The following is an 18516-nucleotide window of genomic DNA, read 5'->3' on the forward strand; positions in this document are numbered from 1 at the left end:
CATGCATGTTGAGAGTGTAATCAAAAATAAGTTGATCTGAAAAATTTATTTCGCAATCTCAAATTCATTAAAAACAATGGTAAATCATATGATTGTTTTATGAAGATTCTAGTCAACATAATTCAACAGTCAATCATGAAAATCAATCCAGAATTTTGCAGCTGAATTTTCAAAACAACGAAAAAAAACGTGAGCATGATTTTAATATAAATTCTTTTTTAAGTTTTATTGATCTCAGACTATTGTGTTTCCAAAATCAGACATCAATTGAATTCAATTTGGTTTCAATACAAAAACGATTGCAAGCACAAAAATACCAAAGTGCCAAACAACGAATATTTTATTCGTTTATTCATCATTCATTTATTGATCTACCAAAAATGGACGAAATGGAATCAACTGGACTCCCATTACTAACAATCGAATGGGATATGATGAACAAAACAAGATTTTTCGGTCTAAGTGTTGTTCATTCCATTTCATTGCGGATTTTTTCTATATCCATTAACAGTGATTAAAACTCGACTTCAGGTAATGAATATCGTATCAATATTTAATTTATAATAATAATAATAATTGCTTCAAATAAAAGCTCCAAAAATCTGGCCAAGAAGTGTATCGAGGTACTGCCGATGCATTTCGTCATATCGTACGTAATGAAGGCTTTTTTGCATTGTACAAAGGATTCTGGGTGAATACAATGCAAGTCGTTTCAGGTTATAAAGATGATCTTTATTTATTGATATCGAAAAAAAGTAACGTTACTTTTACTTTCTAGGCTTCGGCTATATATTGACTTATGAAAAAGCCCGACATATACTCTCCAAAAATGATATCAATGATAATAGAATACGAGGCCTTATTGCTGGAGGTCTTGGATCTCTAGTCAGTCAAACTATAATTTGTACGTATAATTTGTTTGTTTAATTTTTCAATACATTATTGGAATTGCAAAAAAAAAATCTTTCATAGGTCCATTCGATGTAATTTCACAACATTTAATGCTTTGGAATAAATCCAAACGGACCAAAATATCATCCGAATCATCATTATCATCAAAGAAATCATCGTATCATTTAAACATTGATCCAGAAACAGTTAAACGTAATGGATTGACCAAAACAGTAGTCACAGAATTGTATCGCTGTGATGGAGGATTAAGGGTAATATATTGTTTTTGATTTGATTGCCATTACTCTATTGTAATCAAATAACATAACATATATTGATAATGTCATACATAATAGGCTTATTATCGAGGTTATCTATCATCGGTTGCTACCTATGTACCAACTAGTGGTTTATGGTGGATGTTTTATCCTGTTTATTCGGAATGCTTAGTCTCTCATCTTCCTCATAATACTCCACATATGATAATACATTGTACTGCCGGTAGTCTTTCTGGAATGACCGTCGCAGGTAAGCATGATTTTGTAACAATTGCAGCATAAATACAATTAAAAATGTTTCCGTTTACAATAGCTCTTACAAATCCTTTGGATGTTCTACGAGCAAACATTCAGGTTCGACGAATTAAATCGATAGTTGTTGCAGCTCAGCTACTATGGTCCGAAGAACGATATCGGATATTCTTCAAAGGTCTCTCAGCTCGTCTTGTTCATAGTGGGCTTAGTTCTACATTTATAGCGGCAGGTTAGTGATTTTTTTTTTTTTTAATTTGAATGAATAATTTTTTTCACATTTATTAATTTTAACAAATAAAAATGATGAAATGATTCTTTTATACAGGTTATGAAACCTTAAAACGACTTAGTTTACATGATGAATTTCGTGATTCCATTCGTTGGTGAAGACTCTGGTCATATGTTGTTCATTATTTGTTGGTGTTTTGTTTTTCTATCAAAAAAAAAAATTTTATTTCGTTTTTCCCATAATTTATAACTTAACATCAATGTTCAACTACCAAAAAGGTTGCCGACTATTGTTCTATTCATTCAAATTCTTTAGATTTTTTTTTCGAATTCTCTCATTTCATATTCACCTCAGACAAATGTACTGTGATTTTATTTCATTTTTTTTCACAAATTTTATTTGTTTTTGTTTTTTTTTTTTTTTTTTTTTTTGATTATTGTGTCATTCGCAGGAATCTCGAATTTTCATCAATCATTACATGTTTTTAAAAATAACAGACAAAAAAAAATTTGAACTAGAAAAAATTTAAATTTAAAAATTTTTAACTTTTTCTTGTAAAAAAAAACTATGATGACTATTATGATGATAATGGTTTTTTCAAATTCTGTGCATTAAGCATCTTACGATCGATGCTTGCCCTATTGAATTCCAGATACCAATCACCACAACCAACTGTTTGACCATATTCGTTCTTTAATTGTATTTTTGAATATCGAAACATCTGTTGATTAATTAACATTATAATATTGACAATGAGAATATTATTCGTTATTCATTATCATCGTGATCAATTTACTTACATTCCAAGTGGTTGAGACTGGAAAAATTCTGCTCACTTTAAACGTATACGTATTTCCAGGTAATGCTGGACATTTAATTTTTCCCCAATTTCTATGATGTGAATTGGATGATTGACAAACTTCAGGATCTTCATCTTCAACATTAATTTGATAATCAAATAGGCCACCTGTACGCAATGTACTATGTACACGAATATAGTTTGATTTTCGTTTCGGTTGAAACACAATAGTGAGATTGGCACGTTGACCTTTCTCAAAATGACATGGCAATGAATGACATGGTTCAATATCAATACTTTTGATTTCACCATTACCTAGATTTTAGAAGTAAAAATAAATTTTTTTTTTTTGGAAAATAGATGGTTGAAATTCTAGAAAATTAAAAATTCCATACCACAATCATCAAAATAGACTGAAGTTGAATTTACAAAAATTAGCCATTCATTATTGATGAATAGTAACAGCAGTAATAATGGTAAGTAGATTATCATATCAATTAAACTCATTTTTTTCTAATTTCTGTATAAATTTTGTTTAGTGACTGGAAAAAACGTTTTAACAAAAAAAAAACGACAAAAATTGAAAAAAATCGTTTGAATATGAGGATGATTGGTTTTTATATCTATCCAAAAAAAAAAAAAAAAATGATGAATGACAAATATGACAAAAGACTTGAATAATGATGATTTATAATGATGATGGTAATCTAATTTTAATCCGGAAAAAATCATACCGGTTTGACCTAAAAAATGATCTCATTTTTTTTGTTGATGATTGTTTCCTGTCCAATTTGATCAGTAATATTACATTATGGCCAGGATAGTTGAAATTAAATCTCATGAGTTAATTTGACGATGATGACTATGATGAGGAAAACATCGTTAATCATGGTCATGGTATTCATTTTTCTAAATTTCACACCAAAAAAAAAGTGAAATAGCAAAAAAAAAAATCAGTTCAGGGTTGAATTGAAAAATTATTGAAGGAAATAAAAGCTGGACAGATAAATATGAGAGGAGAAAAGACATTGATAAGATCAATTAATTTATCAAATACCCTCATTGCAGTAGTCGTCATTACAATATTTATGAGAATCTATTCAAAGACATTTTCATATCTCTGGATAATGAATTTGTTGTTTTTGTTGATATTCACTTGTCATTTCTCACTCAAAATCAATCAATGACATTTTTTTCAAACTTTTCATGAACAAACAAATACTCTTCAAATTCAAACAGGATTGTCCATAATTTTCATTTCTTCTTAGTGATAATTTGTTCGAAACAATCACAAAAAAAATTTCTCACTTTATTATTTTGTATTCACTATTTTTTGTGTGTGTTTTGAGAATTCTACATAAAGTTGTGATAAATTAGTGATTCAAGTGCATTGTCAATTGCATCATCATCATTTATATTTATACAGTTGGTTTTATTTTGTTTTCTTACAATTCTTGAGAAAATTGCATTCAAAGTTTGAACATTTAATTTCCGTCTAATTGTAATTATTAGTTCTCATTCCTGGAATAGGCAAAAATTATTACGACATAAGCATATACACATGTTTTGTTTGTTGTGTTATTGTTTTTCAATGATTTCCATTTTATTCATTAGTTATTTCGTAGTTTAAAACAAGATAAACAAATTCATTTCCTTTTTTGTTCTACTTTAATAGTCGTCGTCGTCGTCGTCGTCGTTAGTTGTTGAAGTGCGAATAAATAGTAAAATCAACCAACCGATCAATCAAAACCGGCAATAGTCAATGTCAATGCAAAAAATAAAGTTTCACGCCAATTTTTGTTTTTTTTTTTTTTGAAATATATCTTGCCATTTTCTTTTCTGAATTGATAATTTATTCATTCGTTATTCATTATGAAGAAACAGACAGCCATACCAGCAACAATCTTTTTTTTTTTTTTTTGGAACCACGGATTTATGGTGCAAATAAATGAATGATGTATCACTGTTTTAATGAATAGATAAACGAAAATATAATGTCGGACAACGAAGACCAACGAATCGATGATAATAATAATGAGAACCAGCAGCAATTTGTGGAAATTGCAGAAAACGGAATCACATCATTCACCGAAGAATTAGTATTTATTATCGAATTATTCGTACAGATTCTATTGATTTATTGTCTTTGTTATCTATGTACAATGAAAAAATTTCTAATGGATCAGATTCTTGTGCAGCCAAATCTTCTACGACAACCACCGACAAGATGGTCAGCTATCATTGTTCATTTCCGATCATCGTTATTATTTTTCGATATATTGTGATTCAATTACATTATTCAATCAATTTAAATTACATTTAATTTAACTGTGAAATGAATTTGAACAGAAAAAAAAATGTGAAAACTAAATAAAATTTCATTCTCAATTTTTCGGGTTGTATCTGCATGTAAATGTTGACTGTTTTCTATGAACAAAATTATCAAAACCATTGAAACAATGTTTTGAGTTGAGTTCGATATACCATTCGGATACAAAATGGTCTGAATAGTGATCGAGCGGCATATTATTAGTGTTTATTATAGAGAGAGTAGTTCTGAGTGAATACAAATTCAATGTCTTTCATTGTTGTGTTTTATTGATCAAATTAAAACTTTATATCATCGAATGATCTTGTTGATATTTTTGTTTTGTGTGGTTATAACCAACATGTAAAAATGTTTAAATGTTTTTCATTCATGTGATAAATGAATGACTCATGTTTAAGATTAATTCGATCGAATCTTCAACTGTATTTGTAATAATTTTAACATATATGAACAATGTGTACTCAATCGATAATTTTTGATGATGACACACAGACACCATCATTTATAGAAAGAGGGAATTTGACAAACAAAAACGATTGGTGCACTGGCCCCTTCAATACTCGTAGACATTTACAAACGAAAATATACGATAACTGTGTTTAATTAGTGAAATTTGAAGCTTATTTTTTTCAATTTCAAACGCTATATTAGCATAAAAAAAAGACCGTGATAACCAGGTTCAATTGAGTTCTCAATCGTCATTTGATGGTTTGTTATGATTATATGTTCAACTGTCCAGAGTACATTTGCTCAGAACTTCATTCAATTTTTTTTTTATGCTCGAGTTGATTTTTTTTGGCCAATATATTTAATTCATATATAGGAATATAGAACTATTATATTGATTAATCAACAGCTTGGCAAACAGTTATAATTGTGTGTGTATAGAAGATGATTAAAAATTCAATTCTGGATCCAGACATGGAATGGATTATAACAATGATCGAAACACATGTACCGTTTGGCCAATCTATTTGTAAGTATAAAAATAATATTTAAGATTAGAATGGAAAAAAAATCAAATATAGGTCAATTGTGATAAGATTCACATTATTATGTAAATGTACTTTGATGACAAATTATCATTTTGGTTTATTAAATCATCATCATTATTATTATTAGCAAAATTTAATCATTTTTTTGTTGTTTTATTACTCATAATAGTATGGATCATATCTATGATGGCAAGTATTTACATACGAATATCTCGTTGTTTTCTCGATGGCCTAATGGATATAACGGGTTTATATTATTGGACAAAAAGAAATCAAATTCCACCAATAACAAATCCATTGTTACTGAAAACAGCAACTGAATTGGCAGAAAAAACTCGTACTGGACAGGTAAGATTTTTTTTTTTTTTTGAATTATAAAAAATATTATCGAGTTTTTTTTTATTCCTAAATAGTTGAAATGCGAAACACTTGTTCGAGTATTCATCGATCGTATCAAACTTGTGAATCCGTTGATCAATGCTGTTGTTGCCGATTGTTTTAATGATGCTATCAAAGAGGCCAAAGAATATGATCAGCGTATTGAAAGAGCATTAAATGATCCATTGGTCAAAGATGATGTACTTGAATTGCCATTACTCGGTATACCTATTACGATTAAAGAATGCATCCCGGTCAAAGGAATGCCCAATACTGGCGGTTTATATTCACGAAAAGATTTTCGCGTCAAAGAGGATGCACAGGTCGTGAAAAATATTCGTAAATCTGGTGCGATCATCTTAGGTAAAGAAAAAAATTGTGATTTTTTAACTTTGAAAAATTGAATTTTGTAATTTTTTTTAGGTGTGACAAATGTACCTGAATTTTTGCTCTGGTGGGATACCAACAATCATGTATATGGACGAGCACGTAATCCATATGATTTATCACGAATTACTGGAGGCAGTTCCGGTGGTGAAGCGGCTATACAAGCAGCAGCCGGTGCAATAATTGGTGTTGGTTCAGATATCGGTGGTTCATTAAGAATACCTCCATTTTTTTGTGGTACATTCGGACATAAGCCATCATCGAATATGACAAATATCGAAGGAAATTTTCCATATTGTGGCCATAAATCAAGGGAAAGATTGCTAGTCAATGGCCCATTATGTCGTTATGCAATGGATTTAAAACCATTATACAAAGTGATTATCGCCGATAATGAAAAAGCAATGGCTCAACTTGATTTAGATTGTCCAGTTGATTTAAAAAAATCGCGATTCTATTTTCTTTATGAAGATGGTGATTCATTTAAAACACCTGTTTCGTCCGATATACGTGAAACATTGAAACGTGCTCGTCATTTTCTTGAAAAAGATTGTGGCTTTACTTGCATCGATGCTCAAATACCGTTGATGAAATATAATTTCTTAATATTTTTGACTACATTGGGCGATTGTGATGCACCATTATTGGGTGAAGAAATTGTTGAACGACGTGGACGATTGAATGCCTGGCCTGAGTTGATAAAATCATTGTTTGGTCGATCGAAATTTCGTAAAATTACCTGCATGAATGTGATATTAGAAAATGCCATCTATTCACCTCAAACACGACATAAACGTTGGTATCGAAAGATAATAGACATGGGAAAACAATTGGGTGAACAATTGGATTCAATGTTAGGTATTGTATCAATAACATTTTTGAAAATTATCATTGATTTTTTTATTATTTCATAATAGAGGATGGTAGCATCTTGATTATGCCATGTCTACCGGAAAAAGCACCAAAACATAGCGGAACATTTTTACGTGTAAACAATTGTGGCTATACATCCGTATTCAATGTATTGGAAATGCCCGTTACACAGGTTTCAATGGGTATTGGTCATCGATCCAAGATGCCCGTTGGTTTTCAGATAATAGCGAAACGTTTGAATGACCGTTTTACACTAGGTTTGTTTGTTTGTCTTTCGATTCAATCAAGAAAAGTAATCGTAATTATGTTTATCGGTTATAGCTGTGGCTGAGTTATTAGCCAAAGAATTTGGCGGTTGGCAACCACCTTGTGAAGTTCGAATTAAATGAACAAATTGAATCAAAATGAATCAATCAATAAAATCTAAAATGACAATATCATGTTATTATTTTAAATGTGTCAAATATTTGAACAATTGCAGGTAAAAATAAATTGAATTTTTCCTCAACAGATGCTGTTATTGTAGATCATTTTTCTAAAAAAAAAAATTCAAGCAACAGTAACGCCATAAAGCGTCGAAAATAGTCATTAAAAACATTTAAAAATAAAGAACATTCAATATATTGAAAGGATTATACATAAATTAGGACAAAAACAAGAATCCATCTTGATTTCATTATATTCCGGATCTAAATAAATGAGATTTTATACAAATTAACATCAAAAAAAAACAATTATTATTACATTTGATTGTTAATTATTTACAGATATTTGATTATTAGCCTGTTTTCCAGTGTTGTATGAAAAAAAAGAAAAAAAAACGGTAAATGAAAATATAATCTAGGCTATGAGGATATTGGATTTTTTTTCCTGGTCATCATGTGTTCCAATTATTTCTTTATCGATATCATCATCATTCGATTTATTGCTAATAAATTGGTTTGTCTTTGTCATTGTCATCATCATCATCATCATCATCATCATCATCATTTTCACTGATTTTGGTGTCATGTCAATGCAATAATTAATTTTAATGAAACGAACAAAAAAAAATCAAAATTAAATCTAGTAATAATAATCTATTTTATCGACTTTAGGATTTTCAATTTTTTTTTTGAATTGTCAAATCAAGGTTATTTATAATATGAAATTTAATTTCATACAGTTTATGCTTTCTAGATGTGTGTTTTATTTGTAATTGATTTCATTTGGACATAAATTTTTCTATTGAACCCAAAAAAAAAAATTAATCGTAACACAGTAATTTGATTGATAAGCATTACATCACGTTATCCAGAGAACGAACAAAAAAAACAGATTGTTATTATCAACCACAACGACGACAACAACGACAGCCAAAACAAAAACAAAAACAAAAAATGTCAGCATTCATAAACATTATTTGGTGCATACAAACAAACCAAACCAAACCAAAAAAAAAAAAAAAAACCGAAAAATAACGGCAATGAAGAATTCATGAATCTCAAATCAAACTTTTATAATAAATCATATCTGATTGATTGATTACGATGAAAACTTTTTTTTTCTTGTTAGGCCGATACAATCTAATAAATGAGATTTTTGTTTTCTCAGTAGAAATTCTATACAACCAAAAAAAAAAAAAAAAATAAAAAAAATAATGAAATATAGAAATGGTGAAATTGTTTTTCAATTTGATTTTTCCTCATAAAAAAAAGTAAGAGAAACTTTTGAATTTCATTGGCTCCATTATCATCACCACTAATGATGATGTTGATTATGGCGTTAATTTTTTTTCCATTTCGTAAATTAAAAATTATATATATGTGATCATTTATTGAGCAATTTTTATGTGTGAAGAAAAATTCTTTATAGAAAAAAAAGGAAAATTTTATCATTACGAATTATTCGAATGTAATTCGAGTATATCGAATAATAATAATGAAAAAAAAATCGATAATTCACCACATGATGATGATGATGATGCGATTTGTTTTTGATTTGTCCTGTTTTTATTTTTTGTTTGTACATTTGATTATTTTATAGATATAAAAATAGAGTGGAGACAAAAAAAACTTTTCCAAATTAATACAAACGACATACATATTTTTTTCCTGTATCTATTTTTCACACTCTGTCTTTATAAATGACATGACAATTTTTTCTTTTCTTCTTTTCAATTTGAGTTTCACAAACTTCATGGTTGGTAGTTTATATTCGATAGCATTAGCACATCATTATTATTATTATCACCATCATCATCATAATGATAATGATTAATCAAATTAACAGCGGAATAAAAAAAACCTTTGGACAAGCAATGAAAAAAAACGACCCTTCGATGTTTCAAAACTGGAATTATTTTTGAAACATAAATATCGCGCTGGCGCATACAACAACGATGAAAAAAAATCGGGTCTTTATTCTGATTAACAATATTCGATAGGGTAAAAAAACCAACATTGTAGATGTTCTACAATGTTCTTCGTTGCCGTAACAGAGCAATATACAGTGTTCGAATATCCATACACACACATACATACATACACATCCATATACATAGAAATAGCGATAAAAACAGACAGACAAAATTTTCTGGCACCAAAACATCAAAATATTGTTGTTGTCTTCGCAAAGTCACCCACCACCACCACCATCACCATCAACAACATATGATGATGATGAGAATACCAGACGCACATTGAATAAAGTAAAGCGGCGGGAACTTTATATGTGCCATACACACGCTAAAAAAATAATATATTGGCCATTACAAATCTTCATAGGATTTGTCATTCTAGGCCACAATAATATGGCATAAAGTTTCTCCCCTTTCAATCCATCTATATCTATAATCCAATCGATCTATGTATTGATGAGAGATTTCATCTACCAAAAAAAAACAAACAAAAAACAAAATAAAAAACATTTTCATCAGCACGATCATAATAATAATAATCATTATTATTAACATCAACAATCGTTAATTTCAAAATCATCGTCATCATCATCAATTGTTATTTGTAGTTATCGTTTATCCTTAAATTTGTATGTTTGTGTTTCTCTCTCTCTCTCTGTGTTTATTTATTCTATATAAATTTTTTTTTTGTCATTTTATTTTTCTGGATTGGATCTTTAACAAGAAAAAAAAATCGATGTACATGTTTGTAATTGTATTTGTGTGCTGTGTGCTGTGTGTGGGTGGATGTTTCCATATCCACCGTGTCGTAATATTGTTTGAATTTTCAATTTCGTTGTTGTTCTTCAATATATATAATATACTAGCCGCTGGATTGATAATCGGATTTCTATCATTTATAAAAAACAAATGTTATTGATTTGAAATTGCAACCGCTTCTTTGTGTGTGTGTGTATGTATGTATGTATGATCACGACCATCATCATCATCATCATCATCATCATAATTGTTGATCTTGATATAATAGAGTTGGAAACATCAAAACAATTTTCCAGCAATAACTCTTCCAATAACCTATTATATATGTTCAAATTTCATTCCATTTAAAAGTTAGATCTGAATAAGATTTTAACTCTTTCGTTTCTATTGATTTTTGTTTGATAACAGAAAAAAAATTTACTATTTGATTTTTCTTCTTTTGTTTTTGACTTGGAAATAGATTTTTTTTTCGTTTGTTTGTTTGTTTTTTTGGTTTCTGAAAAATATTTTTTCTCGTGTATTTTAAATACTGTTCAATCAACCATATAAAAGTCTACAGAAAGTGAAAATAGAGAGATAGAGAGAGTGAAGCAAAAAAAAATGGCAAAATTATTTGCAATAATAATCTTATTATCCTGTTATTACATCTCAACCGGTAAGTTTTATTTGCGTCTATCGCATTATATTATTGTATATATATATGTGTGTGTGTGTGTGTATTTCGACAACGACAAACTATTAAACTATTCGACATTCAAACATTTTCAAACGGAATTTTGCATGAATAACGAAAATTCTATGAAAAAAAAACAATTTGATTCAATTCATTTTTTTTCTACTTTTCCTTTCATTTTTGTCAAATTGACATGTCAAATTCAGCGTTGACAGTAATAACAATGAACTATAGTTAATCGAAAGTTAGTCGAAATAAGAATCTGTTTCTTTTTTTTCGGTTAGTATAATTTTTTTTTGTTTGATTCCGTTTGCAATCCGGAATTCTATCTTTATCATGAATGTCGAGGACGTTTCTCAATTTATATTCATGCTAACAATAAAAGACAGAAATGAGAGAGAAAGAGAGAGAGGGAGATGAATGACGATTCTGTCTGTCTATGCTTTTCTGAATTTGGTGAATTGCAGAATAATAATAATAATAATTCTAGACCACAAAAACTGCATACATATAGAATTCATTGAAAAAAAAACAATAATTCAGTCAGTCAGTCAGTCAGTCAAGGCCAATGATTTTATATTACATCCTAATTTTCTTAAAATAAATTTCCTTTTCATTAGGTCAAATGTGGTTATGATTTATAGTGATTATGATGATGATTGTCAAAAAAAGAAAAGGAAAAAAAATATATTATGTTTTATCATCTCGTTGATTCAAAATATACTACTAACTAATACTTGTGACGTAAATAGTTTTCACATTTTATTTTTTTTTGTCTGTTCTTGGCAAAATTATACTAATCGATTCATCAAGATGAGGTTGCGTCGGAATTTTTTGTATAGACAAACGTAAAAACAAAAGAAAGACAAGCACCAACAATCAAGATGATTAATGGATCATTCCATCAATTGGAATAGAGTGAAAATGATAGATAATAAAACTTGGATTTTTTGAAATATCGATAAGATTATTGAATAAATGAATGAAATCATTAGCCACCAAAAGTGATTAATATTAATTTTTCTTTTTCATTTCTTTTCTTTTCTTGTTCAATTAGCCATAGCTTCCGATTGGAGTTATAGTGGTAAGTGGATTTTTTTTTACATTAATCATATCATAGACAGATAAAACAAACAAATGTAATCAATCGGATATTGAAATATTGTCCGGATACAAACACACACTTGACATTATTATTGAAGTTCAAATCACTCACTAATTGGATATAAAAAAATTTTTTTTTTTTTGTAGATCAACAAAGTTGGGCAAATGGTGAAAATCAATGTGATGGTAGTAGTCAATCACCAATCGATATAAATACACAGGAAGTTTATTACAATGGTACATTAAAATTGGATTTCATCAATTATGATCATCCATTAATTAGCTATAAAGTGACCAATAATGGACATTCAAGTATGTGATATTTTCATATTTAAGAATTTTATCTTGAAATTTAAATAACTTTTTTTAACCATAACACAGTACAATTTGATTATACGGGTGATGTTGGCTCAGCACCGGCAATCACTGGTACCGTATTGAATAATGAAATATTTCGTCTTGCACAATTCCATTTCCATTGGGGATCGGCTAAACATATTGGTTCTGAACATAAAATTAATGGACGTGCATTCCCAGTAGAGGTATTTACAAGAATATATCTATCAATACAATGCAAATAATCCATCAATTTTTTTTCATTTTGGATATATAGTTACATCTAGTACATTATAATCATGCAAAACATGATACATTAAGCAAAGCTTTAGAAGCTCGTGATGGAAGTGTTTCAGTATTGGCCGTATTCTTCGAGGTTCGATACATCCTATAACATTGTTTTTTTGGTTTCGTTTTTTCTTGTTTCCAGTTAATGTGTCTGTGTGTCTATCTTTGCCTGTCCTTGTTTGTAATCCAGGAATATTCTCAAAAAAAAATCTGATTTAAAATTTAAATTAACCATTACCGGACAGCTTTATTTGCCGTTTTCTCAGCCAGGATTTCATTTTTTGCATATTATTATAAAATTAATTTTGCTTGATTTTTTTTCATTTCTTTCTGCCTAATTAGATCAAAAAAATGAATCCTGGATTTGAAGTTGTAGCCGATATGATTGACAAATTACAGGAAGCCACACCGGAACAAAGTCAATTCATGCGCGAAACAATCACACTACAGAATTTATTACCTAAAAATTCGGAAAAATTATATCGTTATCATGGATCATTGACTACACCACCATGTACAGAAGGTTTAGTATGGCTCATATTGAATCAACCAAATGAGATTGGCCGCTCACAGGTAAGTGGAATAAAAAAAAATTCCTAATCAGTTTAGTGTTTGAAATTCTAAAACTTTGAATTATTTAGTTCGAAAAATTCTTGGGCGTAATTGATTCACATTCTGGAGAAAAAATTGCCAATAATTTTCGTAAAATTCAACCGTTGAATGGAAGAAAAGTGGAATCATCATTTAAACCGGATATGGTCAACAAAGGTTTTGTTCATATGGCTACTAGTTCGACTATCATAGTGAGCTTGCTCATGATATTTCTGTCCATAGTTGGTATTTCACCGCTGTTATCCATCCAATGATGTGTTTATGGCTGTATAACCGAGGACAAAGATCGATTGAATTTTTGATTGATATGGATTTATGGATCTAATACAATCATTATACATACAAAAAAAATTGTGATCAATATACTGACAGTCTGACGATTATCTTATATATATGAATACGAGGAAACTCTCAATTCTCATTCTTTCATTTACATTTTATCGTTCTTTTATATAAATGAAAAAGAAACCTATATCTTAATTTGTGAAACAAAACAAAAAAAAATCGAAGTAAAAAAACGATTTCCATGCATAATTTGTCCACGAACAATATTTCGATTTTTTTTTTGTTTGTAATAATCACATAAAAAATGTTGATGTAATTTTAGAATTTTCTTTTTAGTTTGTTAATTCTCATATATATATAAAATGAAATTCAATTCACCAAACAGTTATTAATATTTCTAATTTTGTGATTTTTGTTCATCTTTTGTATAATTGTTTTGTATTGACGAAAAAAAAAACGAATAATGGACATGATTAAAGGTTTGGAACAGATTGGCACTGTACTAAGTGAGATTGTTTCACAAAAAGCTCAACAACAAAACGATGGTAATAATGATGAACAAAATCAAAAACCACTGGGAAAACAACGATTACGATTTATTAATCAAAGTGTATGTGATTATGATAAAATTGTTGCCAATCTTATTGATTATTTTAAAATAAATTTACCATTGAAAGAATTTGAGCCATTGAAGGAAAAAATCGATAAAATTATTGATGAAGAATGTAAAATTTGTGAATTAATAATGTATCTAATAAGACAAACTGAATCTGATATAGATGAAAATGCTAAAATGTTTGAACAGGTACTGGTGTTTTTGGCCGAAATTCCACAGACTGTACGTGAAAATTTAATGGAAATGAATAATAACGATAACGATCACGAAAACAAACTGGATGATGATATTAGATTCAAAATACAATTTGCAATCAATCAATTATCATTAATGGTATATGATTCAATACAAATGTTACAATCAATAATGGATAAATTGATTGAAATATGTAATCTATATCATATACCATATTATTATGAAACAAATGATTATTATATTAAATTTCGAAGATCCATATTGATAACATATGAAAATCTATGCACAATTATTGAAGATTTTCAAACATTAAGCTATTCTCTATGGATGGTACGTCATTATGAATCAGTGATGATGTGTTCACTCAATGATGATGATGAATGATAAAAAATGAATGTTTTTTTTTTAAAAAAAATCTTTAAAAAATTTTTAAAAATAAAAAGTATTTGTCGATTGTTGTTTGAAACAAAAAAAAAAACAAAACTGGTTCGAAAAATAAACTAATCAATTTACAACGGCCAAATTTTCGCGGTGCAGGCAGCAGTAGTCATGAGTTTAATTGAATTATATATAATGGTCACAAACTAATTTCGATCGATCCCCTTTTCAATTAAACTTGGAAGTTTTATCGATTTCTGTGAAAAGTTTAAACACTGCTTGTTGTTGTTGTCGAATGAAAACAACAATAATTGTGTTGATTCTAAAAATGGATTCATTGAAAAATAACTTTCATTGTGATAAAATAACTTTTATGGTCAGAATATTAAAAATGGTGTTGAGTGAGAGTATAGAAAGTTATTAATCGCAAATCGATTCAGTTCATCGATCGGCTAATTACTTTACTTTCATCATCATCATTGTTGTTGTTGTTGTTGTTGTCGTATCCAATGTGGTCATTGTGCGTTTTTTTCTGGTCATCTAGTCAATCTATATAATCATTATTATTGTGTGTTGTTAAATAGAAATAAAGGGAAAACATTCTCGAGCATTCATTTCTCTTTTTTAAAAAACAACAACGACCATCGATCGATCTTCGAATTTCGGTATCATCATCATCATCATCATCGAAAGTCCAACCAACAAAACCAGACAAACAAAAAAAAACATAAAACATTTACAAGAGCGAAATACAAAAACAAAAAATTGAAGCCATTGTTCTTTTACTCTTATCCAAACCGTTTTGAAGATGATCCATTCCATTCCAGTTTCATCATCATCATCATCACCATTATTATCATGATTGTTGGACTGTTATATGGAGATGCTCTAAATTTATCGCAAACACTTTTTACCGAATAAATATAACAACAACAACAACAACAACAATAATGATAATAAACAAAATGATTGTCCTTGTTGTTGGCCATATATAACAATAATAAATGGAATGAATAAAATTTTTTCATTCAAATGAAAAAAAAATCCCAAAACAATCAAGGTAAAGAGAGTAAAAGCAGCAGCTGAAGACAAATAAAATTGGTTGATTCAAACAGTATTTCAAGGTGCGTTATTTATTTATTCATCTACTATTTTGTTTACTCCCCTTCCCACACACACACACACACACACACACACACACCTGTTACAATAATACCTCCTGTGCTGTGAAAAATTTGAACTCTCACTCATTGAACTCATTCACAACAATTTATTATTATGAATATAATCGATTGGATTATAATCACTAAAAACAACAATAACCAAACAATCAAATCTCAGTGTGTGAAAATATGTTCATATATATATTCTCCAGTAGAATCTCACTCTTAAATATTGCGCTCAATCCATCATCTGGTTTGGCATTAAAACTTTCGATCTGGATTTTGTTTTCTTTTCTTTATTTTCAACAAAAAAAAATTCACCTTCAATGATAACACCTCCAACATCCATAACCACACACACACACACACACATGTATATATAGAAAAAGGTAGATATAACAATAGAGATTAAAGTTTTGATCTAAATCTTCAAACTTGACACTTTTACACCATGACCACCACCATCATCATCATCATCATCATCAACATTGGATGAGATTTGTTTGATGTGAGGTCAAAAAAAAATGTATTGTATTGTACGATTTTCCAGAAAACAACCTATTACAATTATAACATACAAACATACATCAAATAATAATGATAATGGACAATACCGAAATTTTTTTTTTTATTTTCTACACTCTTATTGACAAATAAAAATAATAAAAATAGATTCAAATCAGGGGCGATAACCATCAACAATCCATCATCAAATTTAACGAGAAAAAAAATTAAGAAAATTCAAACAAGATTATCCATCAACATTTAAGTTTTGTCAATAATTTTCTATGGATAAAAATATTTTTCCAATTCAAATTCCATAAAAAATGATATGATTTCCGATACACGCACGAAATCCATTTTTTTTTATATATATATAGAAAACAACACAGATCGATGATTATCTCAATGACGATGATGATGATGATGATGATGATGAGAAATGAATTGTTTTAAGTAATAATTTTATGATGATCTGATTGAAATTGATCATCACAATTGGATTGAACAACAAAGAAAAAACAACAATTACATTGATTTGATTCAATCAATAAAATAGACTAAAACATCTATAGACAGGCATCATATTGATTTGATGATGATGATGAACCTTAATATTATGTCTGTATACAAGAATGGTGTCAAATGATTGATCTATCTTTCTGTATTTTTTTTTTTTTTTTTTTGTTTCATTCATGTTTATCTCGAAACAAAAGAACAAAATCTAATTTAGAAAATTGAAGAGATTGTAAATATTTTTGGAATATATCTTGAGTGTGACAAATAAGAACAAAAACCATTTGCACGTTTTTGTCAAATACACGGTTGTCATTTTGGTAATTTTTTTTTTGTTTGAAATATGAACAGAAACAAAGTGAGAGAGAGGGGGGGAAGAGAACAAACAATTCAATAATTGAGTTTCGATTTGGACACAAGAAAAAAAAAAAAAAAAAGAACAAATTGGTCATTTTGTTGTTGTTGTTATTTTATTTTTATACCAACAAAAGCGAATATAGAAAAACAAAGATCAAATCAACTATTTGTAATTATATTTTACTGTCAAATACACACACACACACAAACATTATGATCAGATGGTGGATACACAACGATAATTGACATTAACTGAATGGAACAGGTTGATGGCCATGGCCACATATATCTATCATGCAATCTGTATAATTCATTCTGTGTATTGCATATGCAAAGAAAAAAAATTTTTATTTTTGAATTCTAAATTATCATCATCATAATTAATGGTTTTGGAACGAAAAAATATAAAAGAAATAAAAAGTGATCTAGACATCCTAATGATGATTTTCATCCATGATGATGATGATGATGATGATGAATAAAAGATGTGAATTTATTTATTTTTTTTATATAAAGCAAAAACTTTAAAATTAAAAAAAAAGAATGATTACACAAAATATCTTTTTTTCTTCTTCTACAATCATGAATGACACAATAATGATACATTTGTGTATGTTTGTAAACATCAATAATAATGGGTGGATTCAAATAATTGTTTGGTCAACCATTGAAATTAAAATGTTTACAGAAAAATTGTAAAAAATGCAAAGAAAATTATTTAGAAAAAATTACCGAATAGAAAACGTGAAAAACCAGAACCCAGACAATAGATTCAACATATTAAACCGTACCAAAAAAAACAGCATTTGACTATGAATAGATGGACAAAAAATAAACTATTCTATATAGTAGTAGAAATTATTATTATCAGTATCATCGTTTGATGATGACGATCATCATCATCGTCGTCATCATGATGAT

At 28.6% G+C, this 18516-nt stretch overlaps 4 protein-coding genes across 4 annotated transcripts; 3 read left to right on the forward strand and 1 right to left on the reverse strand.

The window, feature by feature from the left end:
• The first annotated feature begins 13 nt into the window (after window positions 1-13).
• On the forward strand, window positions 14-2194 carry LOC124495053 (solute carrier family 25 member 44). The gene is given in 9 exon segments (XM_047058363.2): window positions 14-189; window positions 261-488; window positions 490-531; window positions 593-716; window positions 779-904; window positions 973-1163; window positions 1248-1419; window positions 1483-1653; window positions 1750-2194. Coding segments are annotated over 8 exon segments (996 nt in total). The 5' UTR covers window positions 14-189; window positions 261-380; the 3' UTR covers window positions 1812-2194.
• Window positions 2195-2230: 36 nt separating this feature from the next.
• LOC124495307 (mite group 2 allergen-like Ixo r 2) lies at window positions 2231-3276 on the reverse strand. Its single transcript, XM_047058663.2, has 4 exons — window positions 3187-3276; window positions 2848-3075; window positions 2454-2767; window positions 2231-2374 (listed from the first exon to the last, which is right to left on the reverse strand). Exons 2-4 carry the CDS (start codon window positions 2957-2959, stop codon window positions 2231-2233), a joined length of 570 nt encoding a protein of 189 aa, XP_046914619.1. The 5' UTR covers window positions 2960-3075; window positions 3187-3276.
• A 189-nt stretch (window positions 3277-3465) lies between these two features.
• Window positions 3466-14251, forward strand: LOC124495306 (fatty-acid amide hydrolase 2-B). Its single transcript, XM_075729350.1, has 11 exons — window positions 3466-5757; window positions 5946-6124; window positions 6190-6517; window positions 6578-7399; window positions 7459-7573; window positions 12527-12660; window positions 12730-12890; window positions 12962-13060; window positions 13315-13545; window positions 13614-13740; window positions 13807-14251. Exons 1-11 carry the CDS (start codon window positions 5673-5675, stop codon window positions 13836-13838), a joined length of 2313 nt encoding a protein of 770 aa, XP_075585465.1. The 5' UTR covers window positions 3466-5672; the 3' UTR covers window positions 13839-14251.
• Window positions 14252-14317: 66 nt separating this feature from the next.
• Window positions 14318-15064, forward strand: LOC124494809 (uncharacterized). The gene has a single exon (XM_047058079.2). The coding sequence runs from the start codon at window positions 14333-14335 to the stop codon at window positions 15062-15064; it is 732 nt and encodes a 243-aa protein (XP_046914035.1). The 5' UTR covers window positions 14318-14332.
• Window positions 15065-18516: the final 3452 nt, after the last annotated feature.

This window comes from Dermatophagoides farinae, chromosome 3 (assembly GCF_024713945.1).
Source record: "Dermatophagoides farinae isolate YC_2012a chromosome 3, ASM2471394v1, whole genome shotgun sequence".
In the NCBI taxonomy this organism is placed as follows: domain Eukaryota; kingdom Metazoa; phylum Arthropoda; class Arachnida; order Sarcoptiformes; family Pyroglyphidae; genus Dermatophagoides; species Dermatophagoides farinae.

Bases quoted from the DNA above. Each gene is read 5' to 3' on its own strand.
- LOC124495307 (XM_047058663.2), bottom strand. From the start codon at position 2,959: ATGAGTTTAATTGATATGATAATCTACTTACCATTATTACTGCTGTTA. The intron at 2,768-2,847 runs GTATGGAATTTT...TCTAAAATCTAG, and splicing joins AGTCTATTTTGATGATTGTG to GTAATGGTGAAATCAAAAGT. The intron at 2,375-2,453 runs GTAAGTAAATTG...ATTAATCAACAG, and splicing joins CAGTCTCAACCACTTGGAAT to ATGTTTCGATATTCAAAAAT.
- LOC124495306 (XM_075729350.1), top strand. From the start codon at position 5,673: ATGATTAAAAATTCAATTCTGGATCCAGACATGGAATGGATTATAACA. The intron at 6,518-6,577 runs GTAAAGAAAAAA...AATTTTTTTTAG, and splicing joins ATCTGGTGCGATCATCTTAG to GTGTGACAAATGTACCTGAA. The intron at 13,061-13,314 runs GTTCGATACATC...CTGCCTAATTAG, and splicing joins TATTGGCCGTATTCTTCGAG to ATCAAAAAAATGAATCCTGG.
- LOC124494809 (XM_047058079.2), top strand. From the start codon at position 14,333: ATGGACATGATTAAAGGTTTGGAACAGATTGGCACTGTACTAAGTGAG.